This window comes from Ambystoma mexicanum, chromosome 2q (genome assembly GCF_040938575.1).
Source record: "Ambystoma mexicanum isolate Mex_15411 chromosome 2q, UKY_AmexF1_1, whole genome shotgun sequence".
Taxonomy (NCBI): Eukaryota; Metazoa; Chordata; class Amphibia; order Caudata; family Ambystomatidae; genus Ambystoma; species Ambystoma mexicanum.
This window is the reverse complement of record NC_090924.1, coordinates 1,296,593,305-1,296,615,053: the sequence shown is the minus strand read 5'-3', so window position 1 is coordinate 1,296,615,053 and position 21,749 is coordinate 1,296,593,305. Positions and strand designations below refer to the sequence as shown.

The following is a 21,749-nucleotide window of genomic DNA, read 5'->3' as shown; positions in this document are numbered from 1 at the left end:
TCTTCTGGAATGCAGACCTCATACAGTAATATTGCAACGTTTTCAGGGGTCCACCCCCCAGTGCCCTCAGAAAGAGACCCCGGTCCACAAAAACTCCATTAACAAACATGTCACCCAGCTTCATTTCCCCGTTAGGGTCCCAGGACTCCTGTATGTTAGCGTCATGCGTGGGGGGTATACCCGGGAAGTCCCAAAGCGGTACCTCTGGATTGTAGGGGACCTCCAATCCCAGCCTCTTGAATATAGCCATCCATGCCCTGACTGTGCAGCTAACCGGATTATATGCACATGGGTCTTTATACTTTGGATCAAAAATAACTGATTGTATATTCGTGGGATGTGTGGTATGTTCCTCTATCCATGCATGCGGTGTACTGTTCTCGTCATTGGGCTTGGGAGACATAATAATAAAGCTCGAAATCGGGAGCCGCTATCCCTCCAGAGGAATAGGGTTCTGTCATTTTCTCCCAGCTAATCCTAGCTGTTTTACTGTTCCAGAGAAATGTTACTACCATGGATCTGAGCTTGGAGAAGGCCCTGCCTGGCCATATAGGAATATTGACAAATAAGTATAAAAGTTTAGGGAGGACCACCATTTTAAGAATGGCAACACGGCTGGCTAAGGAAATCGGGAGCCGTCCCCAAATCTGAAGCTTGGTGCCTAAGGCCTGCAGGGAGCCCTCATGGTTATCTGCATAGAGTGTGAGCTTGTTCCTGGAGAACAGTATTCCAAGGTATCTAATGTGGTCTTCGGACCACTTGAGTCCCTGTGTCTGTAGGGCATCGGGTGGTAGATGTTAGAGGGAATATTTCCTATTTGGACATATTTATAGTATACCCAGAATAGTCTGCAAACCCCTGGATCTCTGTCATGATGGGTGTTATATTTACCTCAGGCTCCCTGATATATAGCAATGTGTCATCCGCGTAAAGTGAGATTAGTTGGGTGGAACCCTTCATTGTGATCCCTTTGTCTAAGTGTCTAAGACGGACAGCGGCCGCCATAGGTTCAATGGTCAGCGCGAATAGTAGGGGCGAAAAAGGACACCCTTGTCTGGTCCCCCTCTCCAGGAGGAACATATCGGAAATGGCTTTATTGGTCAGGAAACGAGCCCCAGGTTCCGTATATAGGAGTTTTACGTATCGTATAAAGGTGGCACCCACCCCAAACGCCTCAAGCACCGAAAGGAGATAGACCCACGAAATCAAACGCTTTTTCAGCGTCAAGGGATATGGCCACTGCTCTCCTCGCGGGGGTCGATCTGTGCCATAATACCAAAGAGTCATCTGAGGTTTAGGGCTGTAGATCGAGTAGGGACAAACCCATTCTGGTCGGGATGAACTAGGGTTGGGATTGCTGGCAGAAGGCGCTTCGCCAGAACCTTTGCAAAGATTTTAGCATCCGTGTTGATGCGTGACAAGGGCCTGTAGGACGAAACGTCCTGTGGTGGTCGCCTGGGCTTATGGAGTACCATTATTATGGCCTCTCTCATAGTTGGGGGCAACCTGCCGGATTTGAGCGCCTCCTCCCACACTTGTAATAGTATCGGCACGAGTTCCTCACGGAACTCCTTGTAAAATTCAGCGCCCAACCCGTCCGACCCCGGTGCCCTGCCTGTTGACAGATCCTTGATTGCTTCCCCAATCTCTTCCGTCGTTACCGGCTGATCCATCGCCAGGCGCACTTCGTTAGGGAGCCTAGGGAGGGAGGGGGCTTCAAGGTAGGTCTTGATTTCTGCGGATGTTTTCTTATCTTGGTTTGAATATAAGCTCTTATAAAATTCCATAAATTCCCTGTTAATGTCCTCATCCCCAAGGAGAACCCTCCCTTGTTGCGTGCGTATACTTGTGATCTGTGTGGGTTGTTTATCATGTTTAATTAGGTTGGAGAGCGCCCTGCCAGCCTTGCTGCCCTCCCCGTACCTGCGCGCCCGAATCGGGGCCGCCACATATCGGACCTCCCTCAGTGCAAGCTTGTCGAACTCCTGGAGATGTGTGTGTATATCAGCTAGTACAGTCTTGTCTTGCGTATTTGAATATGTTTTCTCGAGTGCATCTAACTTTCCTTCAACAGACGACAGTTCGGACCTCACAGCCTTCAACATACACGCAGTTCTAGACATCAACAAACCCCTCATCCAAACCTTGAATGATTCCCACACTGTCGAGAGTCTGTCGACCGATCTGATATTATTGGACAGAAACTCTGAAATTTCAGCATGGAGTGACTCCACTACCCCGGGGTCACATAACATTCCACCAGACATCCTCCACCTCCTGAAGGGACGTGGGGTGTTCCGGAATAGTAGTTCCAACAATACTGGGGAATGATCTGAGAGAGTGCGGGGCAGGATTTCACATTGCTCAACCAAGGGCGTCATGGCCGTGGAGACCAACCAGTAATCAATCCTGGACTTGGAATCATGTACCGAGGAATAAAACGTGTATCTTCTACTGCCCGGGTGGACCTCCCTCCATGCATCAACCAGTGAGAGCTGTGCAATGACATGTCTAATACTCAGTGCTGTCCTGCTTGGGGGTCTCACCACCGTAGAGGATCTATCAAGAACCGGATCAATGGCCAAGTTGAAGTCCCGTTCCCCCCCCCCCCCACAAGACACTCGAAACATCCAGTGATATAACCATCTGATATATATCCAAGAAGAAGGCCGGGTCATCGATGTTGGGGCCGTATGTATTGACCAAGAGAAGCTGTTGGTTAGCCACCTCCCCCCAAACCATGACAAATCTCCCCTGGGGGTCGACCTTGTGACCTCCAACCCGGAACCCAAGGCCTGGGTGAATAAGGGTGACACCCCCTCTGGACTGAGTTGAGTAGTCCGTGTGGAACCTCAGGGGACCCCTCCCGGGCAGGATGTGAGAATTACCCGTCCCCACTGCATGGGTCTCCTGCAACATCAGTATTTGGGGATTATGTCTGGAGACGTAATTGGAGATCTTCCTAACCTTAACTGGATTGTTCAACCCCCTCACATTCCAAGTCAGCAGTTTAACCTTTAGCCCATTACCAGGGAGCTGCGATGGAGAATTAGCCATTGTCAAATCTGACGAGTTCACAGTATTCGTGCCATACAATCAGTGCCAGCCCAAACGTGACCAAAACTTTACTTTTCAACCAACAGGTCGTCCCATTCCACCCTCCATTTAGAGGTAGCTCCGGAAGGTAGCCAAAATCCTCAACAAAATGCCACCATAAGTCCATCAAACAACTGAACGCAACAGCCCCTTCACCCTGTCCCACCCGCCCCCCCTCATCATCACCCCCAACTTCACGATGTACCCCATCAAACTTATGGAACATTCCACGGGTAGCCATGTTGCTTCGCATGGCCGCCGATCAGGTCCAACAACTCCACCAACCAAAGTGCCTGGTGTACCTTAATCAGTTACCCATCTGGGCCCCAGGCCCAACCAGGGTCGACACACAAGTGTTTCTCATTCCACGGGTCTGGGCCTGTTGTTTTGTGCTGGTCTGCCCCCTCTGGGAGGAAGGTGTATGGAAGTTTCAATATAATGCATGGCTTCCGCTGGGGACTCGAAGAAATGGGCCCTGCCCGCATGTTGAAGCCTCTTTTTCGCCGGGAACATTAAAGCGTATGGAATCTGGCGCTCTCTTAGGAGTTTCTTAACTGGTTCATAGGACCTTCTGCTCGCTTGAACTCCAGAGGAGAAATCAGGATAGAAATGTATATGACTTTCCTCATAGTGAAGAGTGCCCGCCTATCTCGCTTTTCGTAGGATCGTGTCTCTGCCTCTATAGTTGAGGAGCCGAGCAATTATAGTGCGTGGTGGCGTGCCTGGTTTAGGTGCAGGAGCCAGCGTACGATGTGCTCGTTCCACCAGAAATTGTTCAGAGAAAGCCTCCGGTCCCAATAGGGTTTTAAGCAGTGTCTCAAGATGTTTCTCCATTTGGCCCTTTCCAAATGATTCCGCTACGCCCACGACACAAATGTTATTGCGTCTGGAGTGCGATTCTAGGTCCTCGCACTTGTTCTGTAGCTTCGTCATGCTTTCCTTAATTTGGATGATATCACAGCTGTGGTGCGAGATACTATCTTCATTAGTGCTGATGCGGGTTTCAGTTTCCGTTATGCGTAGGCTTTCCTTCTCCACTCTAGCCTTTAAGGAGCCGATGGTAGAGACTATGGGCCTCATTACAACTCAGGCGTTAAGGGTTAACGCCGTCGTTAACCCTTAACGCCTGATTCCGATTTTAACGGCTGCTTTTAGCAGCCGTTAAAATCCATGGCGCTAACCCGCCATGATGCTAATTACGCCACCGCAATTTACGGTGGCGTAATTAGCGCCTTCCCCACTCCCATTATGCCCTATGGGGCAAAAATGGGAATGGGGAAGGGAAAATGGGAAATAGGGATTTACCGCCCCACTCACCTTGGAATGGGGCGGTAAATCCGCCATCCACCATGGTGTAAACGTAGTTTAAACCATGGTGGTAAAGTTGGCGTAATTACCGCCTGGGTCGTAATGACCACCTATGTCATCCAATTTTGTGTTTATTGAGCGAAACCCATTTTGGATTATAGCTGTTAGGTTGCCCAAATTTTCACTGGATTCAGCAGCAGGGTTCTCGGCATCAGCCGACGCGGCCTGACCCTGGCCACCCGTGTAGGCTTCCATGGGGCCCTTCCTCCACTTTCCCGGAGTCTTGGAGCCTTTTTCCGGCCTCTATGGTTCCCACGTGATGAACGGCGTTCCAGGTGGTGCAGATACTGTATCCCGAATGTTCTTCAGTTTTCCAGGAGGGGTCCCGAGCCACTGCTAGCTCCGGGGCCCACACCCAGCCCTGGGCGTGCTCCGCCAGCCCGGCGACCCGCCCGTCGGGGACCAGAGGCTACCGCCTCAGCAAAGGTGATTGCGGGTCCGATTTAGAAGCTACCCCGGCCGACCATGTGGCACCCCGCGGGGGCTCCCTCTCCACCCAGCCTCGCCTCCTTACCGGTCGACAGCGCGGGTATTACCACCACAGAGTTCCTCAGGTTGCGTACTGCGACTTCCACGGGATGTCTCCACCCGCACTGTAGGGTTCGTAAGGAGTTCTCTGGGGCTCAAACTGCGGCAACTACTACCGGGGCTGGGTCGGGCCGCGGGCAGGTACAGACTGGAGAGTCGTCCATGCCGCGGTAGCCCAGAGGCTGTAACGTGTCACCAGAAGAGTGTCCGTGCCGAGCCGGCACCAAGCCCCTCCCACCTTGGGCCCAGCTGTTTCAGCCGTGCCGCGGCTCTGTAGTAGACTGCTCTGGAGCTCGCCTCCAGATTTCTGTCCCTCCGTGCACCGGTCAATCTGAATTGCGCCGTATTTCTGGCGTCCCTGGACCACGAGCCTCAGGATTTCATCTGGTCACCCACGGGCGGCCGGGCCAGCCCCCCAGATCGTCCGAGCTGAAACAGGCAGTGCTGGACGGGTAAACTAGCTCAGGATTTCTCAGTGGAGCGGGAGCTCTTAGATCAGGCGGCCATTTCCAACGTGCGCAACAGTGCCCCCGCCAGGCTCATATGTTAAAACGTACCTGATGCAGAGCATGCTGCAAGGGATCCAAGCATCCAAGCCCATGTGAGGCTTGAAGGGACTATTTTATCTTAGGAACTATTTTGTTACTCGGTTGTGGTTGTGGAGGAATACTTACCTGGGACTACTTTGAAGGCTATTTAAACCATCCCCGAAGAGCAGCACATGCTTCGCGTTATTCTGCATCCAGCAGCGTAACGCTCACTGTGTCTGCAGTCAGCATCCAGCATCCTGCCACGCCCGCCTCGAGTCCAGAGCGCCTAGAAAGAAGGGAAAGAAGAAGAAAGGTTAGAACAAGAACTTTACTGGATTTCTTACCTGATTTCAGATTCAGCGCATCTTCGAACCAGAAACAGACTTCATTTTAAACGCATCGCCAGCAGCAACGCCGCGCCATACTCACCGTTCCTCGCAGCATCTCTACGATCCGGTGCTGTCTCCATCACCAGGTTGCCGCATTCCAGCACCTAAGGGGGACAAGAAAACAACAAGGTGAGCCAAGGGAACAAACAAGGATAATCTCTTGCCACCATATGCTTACCTGATTTTACCGCAGGAGGTATTATCCACCAGCACGCCAAATCTTCCTATGCTGCACCTGCAAGAAAAGAGAAAGCAGCAAGTTAAACCTTGGCAACATTTACCGGACAGTGTTACAAAACAGACTCTTACCTGAACTTTACTGGATTTCTTACCTGATTTCAGATTCAGCGCATCTTCGAACCAGAAACAGACTTCATTTTAAACGCATCGCCAGCAGCAGCGCCGCGCCATACTCACCGTTCCTCGCAGCATCTCTACGATCCGGTGCTGTCTCCATCACCAGGTTGCCGCATTCCAGCACCTAAGGGGGACAAGAAAACAACAAGGTGAGCCAAGGGAACAAACAAGGATAATCTCTTGCCACCATATGCTTACCTGATTTTACCGCAGGAGGTATTATCCACCAGCACGCCAAATCTTCCTATGCTGCACCTGCAAGAAAAGAGAAAGCAGCAAGTTAAACCTTGGCAACATTTACCGGACAGTGTTACAAAACAGACTCTTACAAGAACTTTACTGGATTTCTTACCTGATTTCAGATTCAGCGCATCTTCGAACCAGAAACAGACTTCATTTTAAACGCATCGCCAGCAGCAGCGCCGCGCCATACTCACCGTTCCTCGCAGCATCTCTACGATCCGGTGCTGACTCCATCACCAGGTTGCCGCATTCCAGCACCTAAGGGGGACAAGAAAACAACAAGGTGAGCCAAGGGAACAAACAAGGATAATCTCTTGCCACCATATGCTTACCTGATTTTACCGCAGGAGGTATTATCCACCAGCACCAGACTCTTACCTGAACGCTTTCAGCTGCCACAAGACGATCATCTTTGGGGTCTAAGCTGCAAAAGAAACAAGGAATTGGACAAGAGTGATTATTTGGACATTTTGAACTCTTTAGAACTATATACTTACAGCCTTTCTCCCGGAGGTTTGGAGCCAAGATTTGTCCAGAACTCTTCCAATACCCTCAAGTCAGTGAAGTAACTGGCCATCAACACGCCCCTGCATTCTTCGCAGGATGGAGAGCTCATCATACAAAACTATAATGTGAGCTTTGTGAAAGGGAATGTCAGAAGTGATAAGTGGGGACGCAGTGAGGTGTTACTACTCAAATCCACAGGTGGCTAATTCCCTTTCCCCGTCTTTAGGAGACTACGTCTACGGGTCAAGCACACGAAGCTAGGTGGGCCAGTTCAGTCAGTCATCTCTGCACTACACATCATGTTGGTGGAGACCGTGGCTGTCCAGTTCCGCTCGACACCCCTGTGGGAGGGAGGTGAGCGTAACAATGACTTCATGTTAGACATCATGATATATTACAAAAGAAATTACGTTAGTCAAAGAGAATCACTTAGGCGAGTCGAACCATTCGAGAACAGTTGGAGAGCGTGCAGTGCATGCAGAAAGACCGAATCGAGGCTACGGATGCAGTGCGTGCTCTTTATGCTATCATCGACGTCAAGTCTGGACGCGGAAATGGTAATTGCCGAGGTACATAGCACCCCCTGCTGTCAAAACTTTCTGAGACTGCAATGCAGGATACGAATATATCAAAGATGAGGAATATGTGAGAGGACACAATCCATTAGAAGTCTGTCCTTTTAATGACCAGCCCTACCTTCATCCCTAAAGTGCCCTCAACTTTTCACCTCAATCAGCCTGTAATACTGCCAGTATTCTCTGGCTCACCTTCCACACCTGCTATGCACACTCCCTCCACTCTCTGGATATAATGCAAGCAATGAAGTGCTATGTTGTTCTTACCAAGCCATTGCGCACATCGAATAGCTGTTTGTGGCTTTTGTTACCACTGCCATCAACAACTGGTTCGCCAAGCCCCCCCATCGCCTGATGTCTTTTGGCTTGCACCTCCTTTTGTCATCTCCTGGTCAACAGGTGGCTTCGCCCCCCAACTAAGGGCTCATTCGATAAGGGCTGTCACATCTACCACTTCCTTCCTTTTCAGGGTTTCCTAATGGAAATCTGCAGGGCAGCGACATGTAGGTCTGTTCAAACCTTCAATACAAAAAGGAGGTGTGAGGGAGAAATTACGTTTTAACCTGCTCAACAAGCATCAACCCTCAAAATAGGTAATGAACCTTTAGCAAACACTCCAAGGCTTGTGAGCAGCTTTCTTATTCAGGAAAGAGTACTTGTGTTTTGTTCAAGAACTCAAAATAACACAAGCTTAATCAATGAACATCCCTGGTAGTCTGTAGGAAGATTCAACCTGCTACCAGTCTGATAGATGATCAAAAATATTACATTTTTATTCATAAAAACATCAAATAAAATTCATTTGTGGAAGACAAAAACAATCAATGGTTTGTCAAACAGCAGAAGATTGAACATATAAACAGACAAAAAGAATGCATACAAGAGTAATGGTAGAAGTAAACAATTCCCTCTACAACAGTGGTAAAAAATTAAACCAGTGCAAATTTGTAATCAAGAACAAATATCAATATTCAATTTACTAATACAAAACACAATGCACTCACAGTCAAGCCAATGCATACTCACTTATCCCAACAGGTTTCATTCCTCGCTCTCTATTCACACGATCAAATCAAGGGAAATTCATCAGGTAAATTGTGAACAACATACAACATGAAAAAAGCTGCAAAAGACAGTGACTTTGTCTGCAACTTCAACTACGGAGTGGGCCGCTTAATGGTCCAATTCTGAATCATCCATTCTCAACAACATCAGAGTTTGCTGCATCATAAGAGAGGTGAATAGTGACCCTTGGCCGGTGTAAATTTTAGGCCAATCTAATCTGGACATGTGCAGACAGTGGAGCGCGGAGATTGACAGTGACGTGGTTATCATTAATCTTGGCAAATTAAACTGTCATCAGTTTCACAGGTTCTAATGTGATTAATTTGAAGGTGGCCTCGCATAGGGTTGTGTTGGAAGATCTTAACAACGTATCTTCTTACTGTGGAAAGGTAGAACTGGTAGCCGGTGTCTTCGAGTTACACTGATGCACTTAGTCTGTTGGAAATCAGCTGTGTGACATCTTATATGTCTATTACTGAACCCAAAACTGGATAACGTGCCGCTTTTGGCTGTTTACGATGCAAGATAAAAGGGTTGCCGTTTGAAATTAGTGGCGAAACGGAATGAATCTGCTCAGCGGTCGTAGCTGTATCAGTCAGCGCTGGAATCGGGGAACGTCATCCTCTCATCAAACCTTCGCCAGCTTGTTCTGTGTTGACAGAGACTCGGAGGGGGAGTAAAAAGTCAGAGAGGCTGTCAACTCTTTGCCTAAGATGAGATTTTCACCTGAAGTTGAGCCTTTGGTTTTCTCCTCCCGATGTAGCATGATATGCATAGGCATGCATATGTGTACTTCTATTTATCTACTCAAACGGTATGTACAATTCTGAAAGATCCAATGCTGGAGAATTAATAAATTACTTAACTGTAACTCTTGTAAACCAACTTTGGTAACTTTCATAGATTCATGTGAGCCTCCCTCCTACCCAGCGTTTGCTTTTCTTGACAGGTTTTGATACTGTCACTCATGTATTGTGCAAATCTGAAGATGGCCTCTAGGTGAGGAGCTTAGGGAGACACTCCCTATTGGTTAAGGGGTAAGTGACCCAATAATTATGCTACGATAACACTTGGTTCTTCATTTCAAATGAAACTGCTTTAATGTTACCAAGGATTCCCAGCCTGACTGGGAATAGTCGAACAGCATGTGCCTTGAGGAAGGATACCAATGCTGGTGAATTGAATTTACAGTTAAGTAACTTATTCCTTGCTCACCCTTAAGGTGATTTTCTGGGTCTCCATCATTTCTGCTAGATGGGCGAGTGAGCTAAACCTCCCTACTTGGTTTTCTCCAAGGAAAAGGTGTCATTGAGAGTGAGGCCATTCTTCTGACTGAAATTGGTCTCTGATTTTCATCTCTCAAAAGATCCACATTCCAGCCTTTTTTCCTCTTCCTTTTTTCCTCTGCCTCCTCCTTCCAAGGCAGAGCAACGTTTCAATCGGCTGAACCCACTGCAGGCCCTCGGCTACTAAGTGTCTCTGACGCGAAAAGCCAGGAAACATGACCAGCTTTTTGTTGGCTATGCTGGTGCCCATGCTGGATGACCCGGTCAAGGTGGATCATGCTCTGCTTCTCAGAATGCTATAAATCTGGCTGGTAAAGAAGTGTCTTAAGGACTCAGTGCATGTTTTACCAGAGGACTGACAACCACCTTAGCTCTGCAAGGTGTAGTACCTGTTCTGAACTTTTGACAGGTGGCTAAGTGGGCTTCTTTGCAGACGTTCATTGAACATTACTGCTTGGATTCTCTTTCTGATCATGGTGCTTGTTTTGGTACAGCTGTCCTTCAGAGTTTTCTGGTTTAGGTGGTATACTAGCTGTCCTCTCTCCATGTCTCTGTACAGCTATAGGAGTCTATATGAGGCATCTGTGGAGGAAAGAAATCCATTAGAAGAACACCTTTTTCTGATGGATGTTCCTCCCACAGATTCTTCATCACCCTCCCTACCTGCCCCTCTTAGCGGCTAGCTGGTACACTTTAGTTCTATGATCCCGCCGCATCATAGTGCTAGGTGAAAAAGGGTGGTGTTAAGGTCATGGGATCCGGCTCCTCTATATATACTTACTCGACGTCCTGTATGGTGCTGGCTGTGTGGCGACGTCAGGCCGAGCTAACATGGAGCTGCGCTGCACCCCCTGGTGGTGAGAACGTTTCCAAAAAGCAGCTGAGCTGGGATATAGATATCAAACATGAGGAATCCATGGGAAGAACATCGCATTAGAAAGAACATTACCGAGATGCAAGTAATTTGTTCTTTAGTGCTACAATATTTAGTACATGTGAATGCCCACATTTTGTCCACAGTGTAGTACTTTGTGATTAGCAGTGTAGGTACTGTACATTGGTGCTTACAGATTAGGATAGGAATAGAACAGAACCTACTTGACAAAAAAATATAGCCATAAAGTGATTTGACATTTCTATGCACTTTTAGATTGTTTTCCAGTTTATAATAAGCTTGTTTTTCTGCTGCTGAAGAGAAACTGAGGCTGATGTATGATTTTCCTTTTTTTGTGTTTTTGTGTTGCAGGTCAGCCATTGAAGAGGGAAAGGGGATTTATAATAACATTAAAAACTTTGTCCGGTTTCAACTGAGCACGTAAGTTTGCTTTCTTAAAGTGTTATGGCACTGCCAGAAGGTTTAATTCAAAGCTATGTTTCTAATTGATGTGTATTTAATGAATGTATTTCTCCAGAGTCTCCAAGACCATTAATACGAAGTGGCTGAGCACTTCACAGCAAAATAGATAATGAAAAAGATAAAATAAAGCAATTAGTATAGGCTGCAGGGTGGGGAGCTAGGTGGATTAAGAAGCATAGGAGTCCTTACCATAGTTAAGATCTGAGCTCAGTGAGAGTGTAAGTAAGTGGAAGTCAGTCCTTTCTAGAGGCATGTGCATAGTCTTTGGGGGAGAGTTAAATTATTTAGGACGAGGTATAGGAAGGTCTGATTATCTGACTTGACTTTATTTGTGAGGATTTCTATTATAAGTCCTTATTTGATTCTTGTTGACAATTCTGTGTGTGTGTGCTATGGTGAGCTTCTGAGGTGCATACACAGCTGCTGAAGGAGAAGTACCTTGTAAATGCTGCAGCACACACCACAATTGAGCTAGGCTTTCAGAAGTAGCCAACACAGGTTTTTTAGGATATGATTCTTTTTTCGTTCTAGTGATTAAATGGGCTGAAGCATTTAGGATTGCCTTTACAGGGGTTGCAGAGGATTTGGAAGTTTTAAAAAGTAGTGAGTTTCCTCTGTCTAGCTGTGAGAGAATGAAGAACTGCCCCACTGTCCGGAAGTGTTCTGACCTGATCATTTGTAATGTTTTTTTGACAAGATGACAATCTGAGCTTGAAGGATTATCTGGGACTCAGGAGTAATCCTAAAGTTCTTGGTAGATTGTAAAAATGTGGAAATGGCATTGTCCCGTTGCTTGCAGCTCACAGTGTGTATGACACAATGTTGTTCTTTAGTATTATGGGCAGTTTGTATTATTAATAATTACTTTATTTACTCGTACACCCTGTCCCCTTTCCTTCATTTCTCATGGGACATGACCTGAGCTGCTATTTCCTAGCAGAGGAATCATTTCTCTTAAAAGTTACTGCATGCAAGGAAACGTGCTGGCATTACGTATGCCTGGCTAGTTGTATTTGAATTCATCGCTGGAAATAAACATCAAGGGGGAAACGATATATTTTTTTAATCCACACCCTTCTCAACATATTTTAGGATGAGTGCGATTTTTTTTTTCCCCTTGTTTATTTCCAGTGATTAAATCACTGGATACCGCCTGGCCCACATGGACTCCTCCATCAGCCTCGCCCATCTCTCAATTTTACCTCGCTATGGGACTGGATGCCTTCATACCTGCAGCAGCAAATTGTTTTACGCTGCCTCAGCTTTCCCTCTTTTTTCTGTTTATTACCAGTCGCCTCCTTACAGCTAAATCTTGCAGCACATGTCAGTGAGAACAGAGTTTGCTACTTGTGCCTCCTGTGGCAGTATCTTCTGGCCAACAAACACTCACACGTACTGCCTCAAGTGTTTACGGCCCAACCACAAGTGGGACACATGAGTTTCCTGTGACACATTAGGGTCCTGGTTTGTCACTGATTCAGCTGCTGGAAAGACATGTCTGTTGGCTCTCTTCCATATTGCGTGCAGGCTTTTGTTGAGAATCGATCTAGAAGATCTTCACTCTCGCTTGAGGGTAAGCCCTCTTTTTGTTTTTCCTCAGGCACCTCACTATGGTTATTCCATCCCAAGGGTTGATGCGGTCAGGGATAAGGGTGGCCTAGAGACAGAGATGTTTACTGGTCCTACAACCAGGCTCCAGACCAAGGGGACAGGGACTACCAAAGACACAATATCTGAGGTTTTGGTTCTCCCACTGCCTGAGTCATCATATGCCCTATTAACCCTGGCTCTTACAAGAGGGTGTATCCAGACCTGTTAACATGTGCTCCATGTCACCGAAAAAGAGCCAGTGTGTCATCTAAATTAGGCCATAAAAGACAGTGTGGAATGGTTGCAATTGCCAAACAAAATGACCCCCTAACAGAGGGCGCAGAAAACTGAAACTGCCTCACACCATCCCCACAGGGTTGTCCCTTGGCAAGCTGGCTGCAAGATCCACTTCCAGAGAACTGCAATCTCCAGTATCCTCACTGCTAATTATCCCCCGGGGAGCCTTTGTCCCGAGACCCAGCTGGCATGCTATATACTGGTCTACTGCCTACTCAACTTGGTTTTGGGCTCCAGTGGGTCATGGACTCCGCAGCAGAGGTACCTCATTGGGTCTATTCTCTTCCACGTGGACACCAAAAGCAGCCTCAACGTAGCAGTTACTGTCACAGCATCACTCGCACAAGTTACAGGCCACACAGCAAGATAGTTTTTTTGACTGCTTCCCATCGCTCAGGAGGTCAAAAACGATGGCAGATTATTTTAAGGGCTTGATTCAGGAACTACTCCAGCAGACCCCAAGCATACCCACGGCAACAACCAATAGAATGTTACTGTGGGGCCTGGGCGCTGGCTCCTGCACCAGCTCTGGCCCCTCCACTTCCTGTACTGCTGCTGCAGCCTCAGGCCTTCTCTAACCAGCTCCTCCATCTGACTCTGCGATGGATCCACCTGAACAGAACCTGAAACCGACCGGGGCCCGGCTCAGACGACCAACAGCCAGATGCAGAGGAGGACAATCCTGCACATTCCGCCAAGGCTTTTCTTTGGCGGGTTGACAGTTTCTTGGATTACCAGTGTCTGGGGAACCTCTGCAGGAGAAGGAATTGATGCAAGGCACAGGCCACTTCCCTCCAAAAAGACCTCTCTGATGGGTCACAGCTCCATTCGGCAGTTGTGGCACCTCGATCCTTGTATTAATAGCCAGCAGGATCTGGCATGCTTGCTTCTTCTGCTCCCATTCTCCAAAGGGATGATAAACATCTGGAACCTTATGGATGGCAGGTGCTTGCCAATTATTTTCTTCTGTAGCAGGCCAATGCAGGCACCCTGCTTGCAGCAGGTACTCAAAAGCTGTGGAGGGAGTTATGACATTTTCAGACTTTCATACCAATATACAAGCAGCAAGCCTTCGAGTCAGGTTTTACAGAGGTCAAGCTCATTAGACCTGATAAGCTTGTGTTCTCAGTTCACCATATTGACACAGCCAGAAGAGGTATAACCATGTGGTCTTGCATGTGAAGTGCCATGGATGCATTCAACTTAATTTAGGAAGTTCAAGAACATATCATGGACCTTCCCTTTGATAGCCAAGATATTTTTCAAGTCATCCACCCAAACCCCAAACTCCTTCGTGGCACTGACCAAAACAGTCTCCAAACCTTTTCATCAGGCTTCCTACACCAGACTGGTTTCAAGAAGAGCTTTTGGTGGATTTTGTGGCTATCATGATGGGAAATCCAGGAATCTAGATCGCTCACCTGGTAGCCACAGGTGGAACATCCCAGGAACTCACCCAAAGGTTTCTTCATAGGAGCTTCCTCTACCTTCAAAACAGAACCTAAAAGCAATTATGGGACGAATCCACTCCACTATAGTGGGGTCAGGCTGTCCATGCGTCTGAACTACTGGCACACAATGTATCTGGATCTCCAGTTCTGCTCAGAAGTGACCAGAGATTTTTACCTTTCTATTCTTCCTCTTCTCACACTCTGCTCTTCCTCTTATCCCGTTCAGCTCCACTCCATTCCTGGCACAGGTGAACAACCACCTTTTTAAGGTGCCAATAGAGCAAGATCGCCCAAATTGGAGAGGTCTAGGATTCTAATGACAAAAACTACCACGGATTCCTTCTCTGAGATCTATTCTGTAGCGCAGCTGATCCTTGGAGAACTTTTTGCCGCCAGGTGGTTCAGATTGGCTCGACCTGACGCCTAAACACACCCCACTCTGGACATGGCGTTGGGGGCCAATATATATGAGGCACCGACCCTGTGACCTTTTGTTTTTCTGTGTACCCCGCTTGCTTCAAGAACACTGCTTCGTTTAAAGTTATTTGCTCTTGTTTCACTCCATGACGAATCAGTCAAAGTCCTTAGGTTTTATACTCTTTGCTGACTGCGAGCATCAAATGCCTGTCTTGATTCCTCACAGGATCTGCCTGTATTGCCTCTGATGGGGGCATTGTGAGGAATTGCCATCTGACAAGGGTGAAAAGCACTAGCTTTTCGGATTTGTGTTAAAGAATGCAATTATGCCGTTAAATCCATCTCTGAAAGGGTAATCTGCTGATCAGGTTACTCTTTTAAAAGCATAGTATGTATGTGTCCTGCTGCATCAGTATCCTGATTTGCAGCGCCTGTTCTACCAGTGGCACAGAGCAGATTCAGAGGTCACAGCTGCCCAATTGGCAGCTACAGTGACAGCCAAGTCTCTGGAGCGCAGGGGCTTCATTTAAGATATGCTGGGGCAATGGTCCCAGTATGTAAGCACTTTCAGAGACATTCTAAAACTGTCCAGGTCGGTGGCTAACGATCTCTTGGTGGGCCAGCAGTGAGAACATCTTGGAGGGGGCCCAGGCCAGTCAAAGATGCATCACTGAAAGGTTGGAGTGCTCACTGCAAGAAATTGCAGGTGAGCCCCCTTTGGTCAGCGATGGAAGCACAGTGGCATAAACAGGCAAGCGCTGCGATCAGGTTGGCCCCAAAGGCGTTCGTGCCCTCTCTACAAGGGAAGCACCTCCTGATTATGACAGACAATACGGTGCCATGCACTACCTGAACAAGCAGAGTGGCGTGCACGCCCTTCCTCTTTGCAGAGAGGTGATGCAGCTGTGGGCTGGCTTCTGGAGAATCAGATCTCAGTCTCAGCAGTGCATCTGACAGTGACAGAAAACAGATTGGTTGACTATCTGAGCAGGCAGAGCACAATCACACACGCCAAGAAGTCCTGGAAGAGTTCTTCTCTCAGTGCGGTACCCCGGCACTGGATATGTTTGCCACGGAGTAGAACAGGAAATGCAGACAGTTTTTATCGAGGGAATTCCCGGCGAGAGGTTCATTGGGGGATGCGTTTCTGGTGTACTGGACCATCCATCTCCACTATGCTTTTACTCATATTCCTGTCATTCCTTGGGTTCTCAGGTGATGTTGATTGCCCCGGATTGGGCGAGGAGAACTTGGTACTCGGATCTCCTCGACTTTACCATCTGCCCACCACTCCAGTTGCCTCAGTGACCGGATCTTCTGTCTCAGTCGGGTGCTTCATCTGAAATCCCTCAAACTACATCCCTGCCTCTTGAGAGGATGAGATATGACTGGGACGTCTCAGAAGTAGTTTTGGAGGTGCTAGGTGCTACTAACTGCACATAGGCAGTCAACAATATAGTTGTGTGCGTGTATGTGTAGAAGATTCAAGGCGTGGTGCAGGGAACATGAGGTAGACACTATCTCCTGCCCCACCACTACGGTCATGGAGTTCCTTCTGTCACTGGCCTTGTCGGGCCTTCAGGTCACCGCAGTCAAAGGATATTTGGCGGCTTTGTGTTGAAACGGCCTACGGATCAAGGATCTTTAAATGAATTGATTCTCACTGATAGATTTCCTCATCCAGCGCTACTGCTTGGAAACTTATTCAAGTGGGCGGGTATAGTGGACCTCGACTCAGACGTCGATCTGTCTTCTTCAGTGCTCCACCGTCGAGCTCGGACGTGACGTCAGGCGTCATATATATACACCACTGTCAAATTTTCTTTCATAATACATTGACCCCGATGTCCACACTGGATTTCGTGCTTTAAAAGGTGCACTGACTGCAATTCCAAAATGACGTGACCGACCCGCCTGTCTGTGGTGTCTGGGTGCGGATCACGACACAGGGATGTGTGTCATGCTGCAAAATGCAGTCAAAATCCAATCGCTGGCGCGGTCGCTTGTCCGGTCCTCAGAGGCCCATACAGAAGAGCCTCGAGACATCGGTGTCGAAAGGCAAAAAAGCTGTCACACTTCTAGTCTTCGTCACGTAAGAAAAAGCAATGCCACCGCCATCGACACGAGCCCAGCTCGTCGTCTGAGAAAGGTAATCCCTCGGCTGGGCCGACCATTCGAGAAGAGTGGGAACGTTTCAAAACCCAAATGCTTGCAATGTTTAAGACTCAAACTGCTGCAGGTGTGGGTGTCCACTCGAACAGCAGGCCTCAGCGGGAAGAGCGGCCCCCCGACCCCACGCTTGCCAATACTTCGCCATCAGCGTCTGAGAATCCTTCAGGCACGATGCCAAAAGAGGCGCGTAACCCATCGACTGGTCATCAAGAGGCTGACATCCCCGACGTCCATGTATTGCCCAAGCCTCGACCATCGCCAATGGCCGTCGAAAGAAACACCCTTGTCAGCGGCTGTTCTTTTGTTCCGCTCTTCAGGTTGGGATTCTTCGATTCCTTGGCATCAATTTTCGTTGTCGGCAAGTGCGATGACCAGGGGGAAGGGGACATTGATCCCATGAATACAGAGTCGGGAGGTGTTAATTTTTTCGACCAAGCTGACCTGTTGGCATTGGGCCATGGGTTACACTACTCCAGTGGCCTTGACACATCACCAGATGTCGAATTTCAGCAGGGTCTGCCTTATACACACACTCATGCTAAATTTAGGACTTTGTTGGAAAGGGTAGAAGATACTTTAGGTTTGAAGTCCTCTTCAGCACCTGTTCAGGGCTATGAACTGATGGACATCCATTCCCCCGGTCAACTCTAACTTTACTGGGAAGTACAGGCCGGCAATAGAAGATCCATCTTTCCTGGGTTCTTACCCTTCTCCAGAAGGGCTTGTTGTATAGGCAGCTACAATCGCCACCAGGCGTGCAGCATCCACTTCAAATCTTCCTCCGGACCGGGAGGGTAAAAGGTTGGACGCAATGACCAAGAAGGTCTTTACTTCTGGCAACATGGCGTTAAAAGTCACCAATGTGGCCTGTGGATTTGCGAAATACTCTCTTGTCCTATGGAAGGCCTTGGAGCAGGCAACACAGTACATCCCTGAAGGTAAAATGCAGGATAGGTTTACACGGCTGATGGAAGATGGGAAGAATGTAGCCAAGCCGCCGTCGGAGACCGGCCTGGACGTGGCCGACTGTGTTGGCTGTTCAATGGGCTCAGCGGTAGCATTGAGAAGACAATCCAATCTGAAAACCTTTGGCTTCTCCCTGAACGTCCAGAATAAGCTGCTGGACATGCCTTTTGAGGGAGAGTTTCTTTTTGGTCAGACAGCTGAAGACTGATGACTCTCTGGAAATGTTCAGAGTCTCTTCTCAAAGAGAGAGTCTACAGCATAGCACAGATGGTACACTTGTTCCGGAATCACACCACCTTACAGGCAGCTTCCTTCCTCCGCCTCTTAGGTCTCATGGCCTATTTTATTTTTCTAGTGCCAGAGGCCAGGCTGCGCATGAGATCCCTACAATGGCTGAAAGTGGTCAGTTGTCACAGTACCTCGGAGCGCTCGCGGATCCTCTCAAAGTAACCTCAGCTGGTGGACTGACCACAGCAATTTTATGGTGGGGGAACCCTTCTGGCCACCTTGGCCTCAGGGTCGAGTGGTCACGGATGCATCTGAGCCGTCGGGGCACTCACTGCTAGGATTTGCAGGTAAGTGGACTTTGATCAGCGACGAAAGCCAAGTTGCATATCAACAGGTTGGAATTGTGAGCCATTAGGCTAACTCTGAGGGCTTTCGTCCCATCTCTCAAGGGGAAGCATGTCCTGATTCTGAGGACAACACAGTGGCCATGCATTACCTGAACAAGCAAGGTGGCGTGGGCACCATACCCCTCTGCAGAGAGGTGATGCAGCTGTGGTTATGGTTGCTGGAGAACATGATCTCTGTCTCTGCAGTTCATCTGGCAGGGACAGAGAATGGCTTGGTGTATGCTCTGAGCAGGCAGAGCACGGTCTCGCACGAGTGGGAAGTGTGCCAGGAAGTACTGGAGGAGGTCTTCTCTCGTTGGTGTATCGCAGCAGTGGATCTGTTTGCCACAGAGTCCAACAGTAAGTACAGACAGTTTTGCTCGAGGGAATTCCCAGCGAACGGTGCACTGGGGGAAGCATTCCCGGTGGGTTGGACCTTCCCTCTCCACTATGCCTTCACCCCGATTCCCGTCATTCCTTGGATTCTCAGGAGGTTGAAGAGGTTTTGAGCGACCTTGATTGCCCCAGACTGGGCGAGGAGTACGTGGTACTCCTATGTTTTGGATCTGTCCACCTCACCAGTTGCCTTGGCGCCCGTATCTCCTGAACCAGTAGTAAGGTTGAGTACTCCATCCAACCCCAGAGTCCCTCAACTTACATGCGTGGCTCTTGAGAGGATGAGGTATGATGACGGGGACCTCTCAGAGGAGGAACTTGAGGTGTTGCTGGCTGCAAGCAGATAGTCTACAATATCTCTGTATGCATGCAAGTGAAGAATATTTGAGGCGTGGTGCAGTGAACGCGAGATTGACCCCATCTCTTGCCCCACCACTACAGTGATGGAGTTCCTGCTGTCACTGGCCTCAACAGGCCTTCAGGTTACCACAGTCAAAGGATTTTAGTGGCCTTGTCTGTGTTTAAAAAATCCCCGGATGAAGGTTCTTTCTTTATGATGCCGATTATGGCCCAATTCCTGAAGGTCGTTGTGAATACGTTTCCGACAACTCCCTTTGTTGTTCCAGATTGGGTCTTTTTGTATTTATTTTTTTTTTGAAATTTCTGTTGTATCTTACAAGTCCCAAACTCTACCCTCCCCCCAAACAACCCCGTTAAACGCCCCTCCCTTCCCAACTACTTCCCCAAACGATTTTACATCTGGAAACATCTGTGTGACAACGATTTTCAACTTAATGTACAGCAATTGTTACTGGGCTACACAATTCGCCTTATTAATAAGTAGTTTTTACAAACATTATAGTCTTTGTTAAAAATCTACTACTTTCCAGTATTTAGAGAAAGCAGCCTGATCTCCCTATAATGTGTATATCATCCATTCCATTGCAAGAAAGTTCCACATTTTGGCGAACCATTCTGTGGGATGAGGGGACTCCTTTGCTTTCCATTTTTGGGCGATTGTGAGTAGTGTCGCCAGTTGCAATATGGCATATGTCTTTTGTATTGGCTTTGGTTGATTAGTCCTTCACTAACATCAACAATAGGCATACGCGTAAAACATTTCTTTCATATGTTTATTTACTGTATCCCAGTAATCTGTTACTGCTGGACAGCTCCACCAAACATGTACCCAGTTCCCCACCCCTCCACATTCCTTCCAGTATCCATCCGACAAGGAGTTTATTTTCTTCAAACGGGTTGGAGTGTAATGCCATTGAACCATCATTTTTATCCAAAACACTCTCGTTTGGATTGACCTTGTAAGTTTGGGGATTGTTTTCATAAGTTTCCCAATCTGAATCTAATATCTCCTCCCCCAGTGTTATTTACCAACGCCGCTTATAGCTACTTAACCCTTTTGTTTCCACATCTCCCATCATCTTATGTAAATTAGATAGTGCTTTATCCCCTGAGTCAGAGGTTACAAACTTTTCTAGCAGTGTTAATTCTCTTATCGTTGTGGCATGTACCGGTGGAGCGAGGATCCAGTGTCACATCTGAAAGATTGGAATCTGGATTTTTCCGGTAGAACTATCTCTTGCTGACATTGTTTGAATGTTTTAGCCTCAGCCCCCTGAAACATATCTCTAATTTCCATTCTTTGAATGCTTTAGGCTCTAGGCCGGGAGTGAACTGCGGATTGAGGAACATTGGAGTGAGTGGGGAGGGATATGTAGTCCATTTATGCCTTTTGACTACCGCATCCCAGTTGTCTTCCAATACTTCGTTATCTTGCTCGTATGTATGTTAGTCGGGCAATCTTTTTTCAGGAACCATAATACCTCTGATAATCGGGGTGCCCCCACTGCCTGCTGCATCTAAATCCATTGTTTTTCGGTTTCATCCACAGACCATTCTTTTATTACCCTAATTTGGGCTGCACGATATTATTTCAATAGATTGGGAAGACCCATTCCATACTTTTCAGTTGGGAGCATTAGTGTGCTTAACGCGACTCAGGTAGTAGTAGTCATATAAATCTGGAGATAGCTCTGTGCGTTCTACGAAAAAAACATAAGAGGGACCCTCACTGGTAATGCTTGAAATATATACAAAGCCTTAGGAAGAGTGACCATGTTTCTAGTTTATATTCTACCCACTCATGATATAGTTGGGGGGGGGGGGGGTTCCATCTCTTTAGCTGTATTTTCTAAATCATTTAGCAATGTGGGATAATTTACTGCACAGAGACCTCGTAATGTAGGGGTTATTACGACTCACAATAATTGTATTACCGCTCACGCCCACCCCAAGGGAGTGTGTTCCAGTAGATCTTGCATGTCGGATGGTGAAAGGGACAAGTTTAAAATCTCAGACTTTGCTACATTGATCTTTAATCCTGCTACCCCACCAAAGAGTTCAAATTCCTGTGTAGCCTTCTGTAAAGAGTTTGACGGGTCTGTTGCCGTAAGTAACATATCGTTGGCGTATGAAATTATTTTGTAGAAAATGCCTCTGAAATATATTCTATTTATTCCCTCTGTTT

The 21,749-nt window shown here is 47.7% G+C and overlaps 1 protein-coding gene across 6 annotated transcripts in view; it reads left to right on the top strand.

Moving 5' to 3' along the window:
* ATP2C1 (ATPase secretory pathway Ca2+ transporting 1) overlaps positions 1-21,749 on the top strand; it is a 1,883,161-nt gene that overhangs the window by 1,541,373 nt on the left and 320,039 nt on the right. For all 6 annotated transcript variants that reach the window (XM_069648728.1, XM_069648731.1, XM_069648729.1 and 3 more), the window contains one exon: positions 11,191-11,259. In XM_069648728.1, the coding sequence (XP_069504829.1) occupies positions 11,191-11,259 (69 nt within the window). The remainder of the gene's footprint in view (positions 1-11,190; positions 11,260-21,749) is intronic.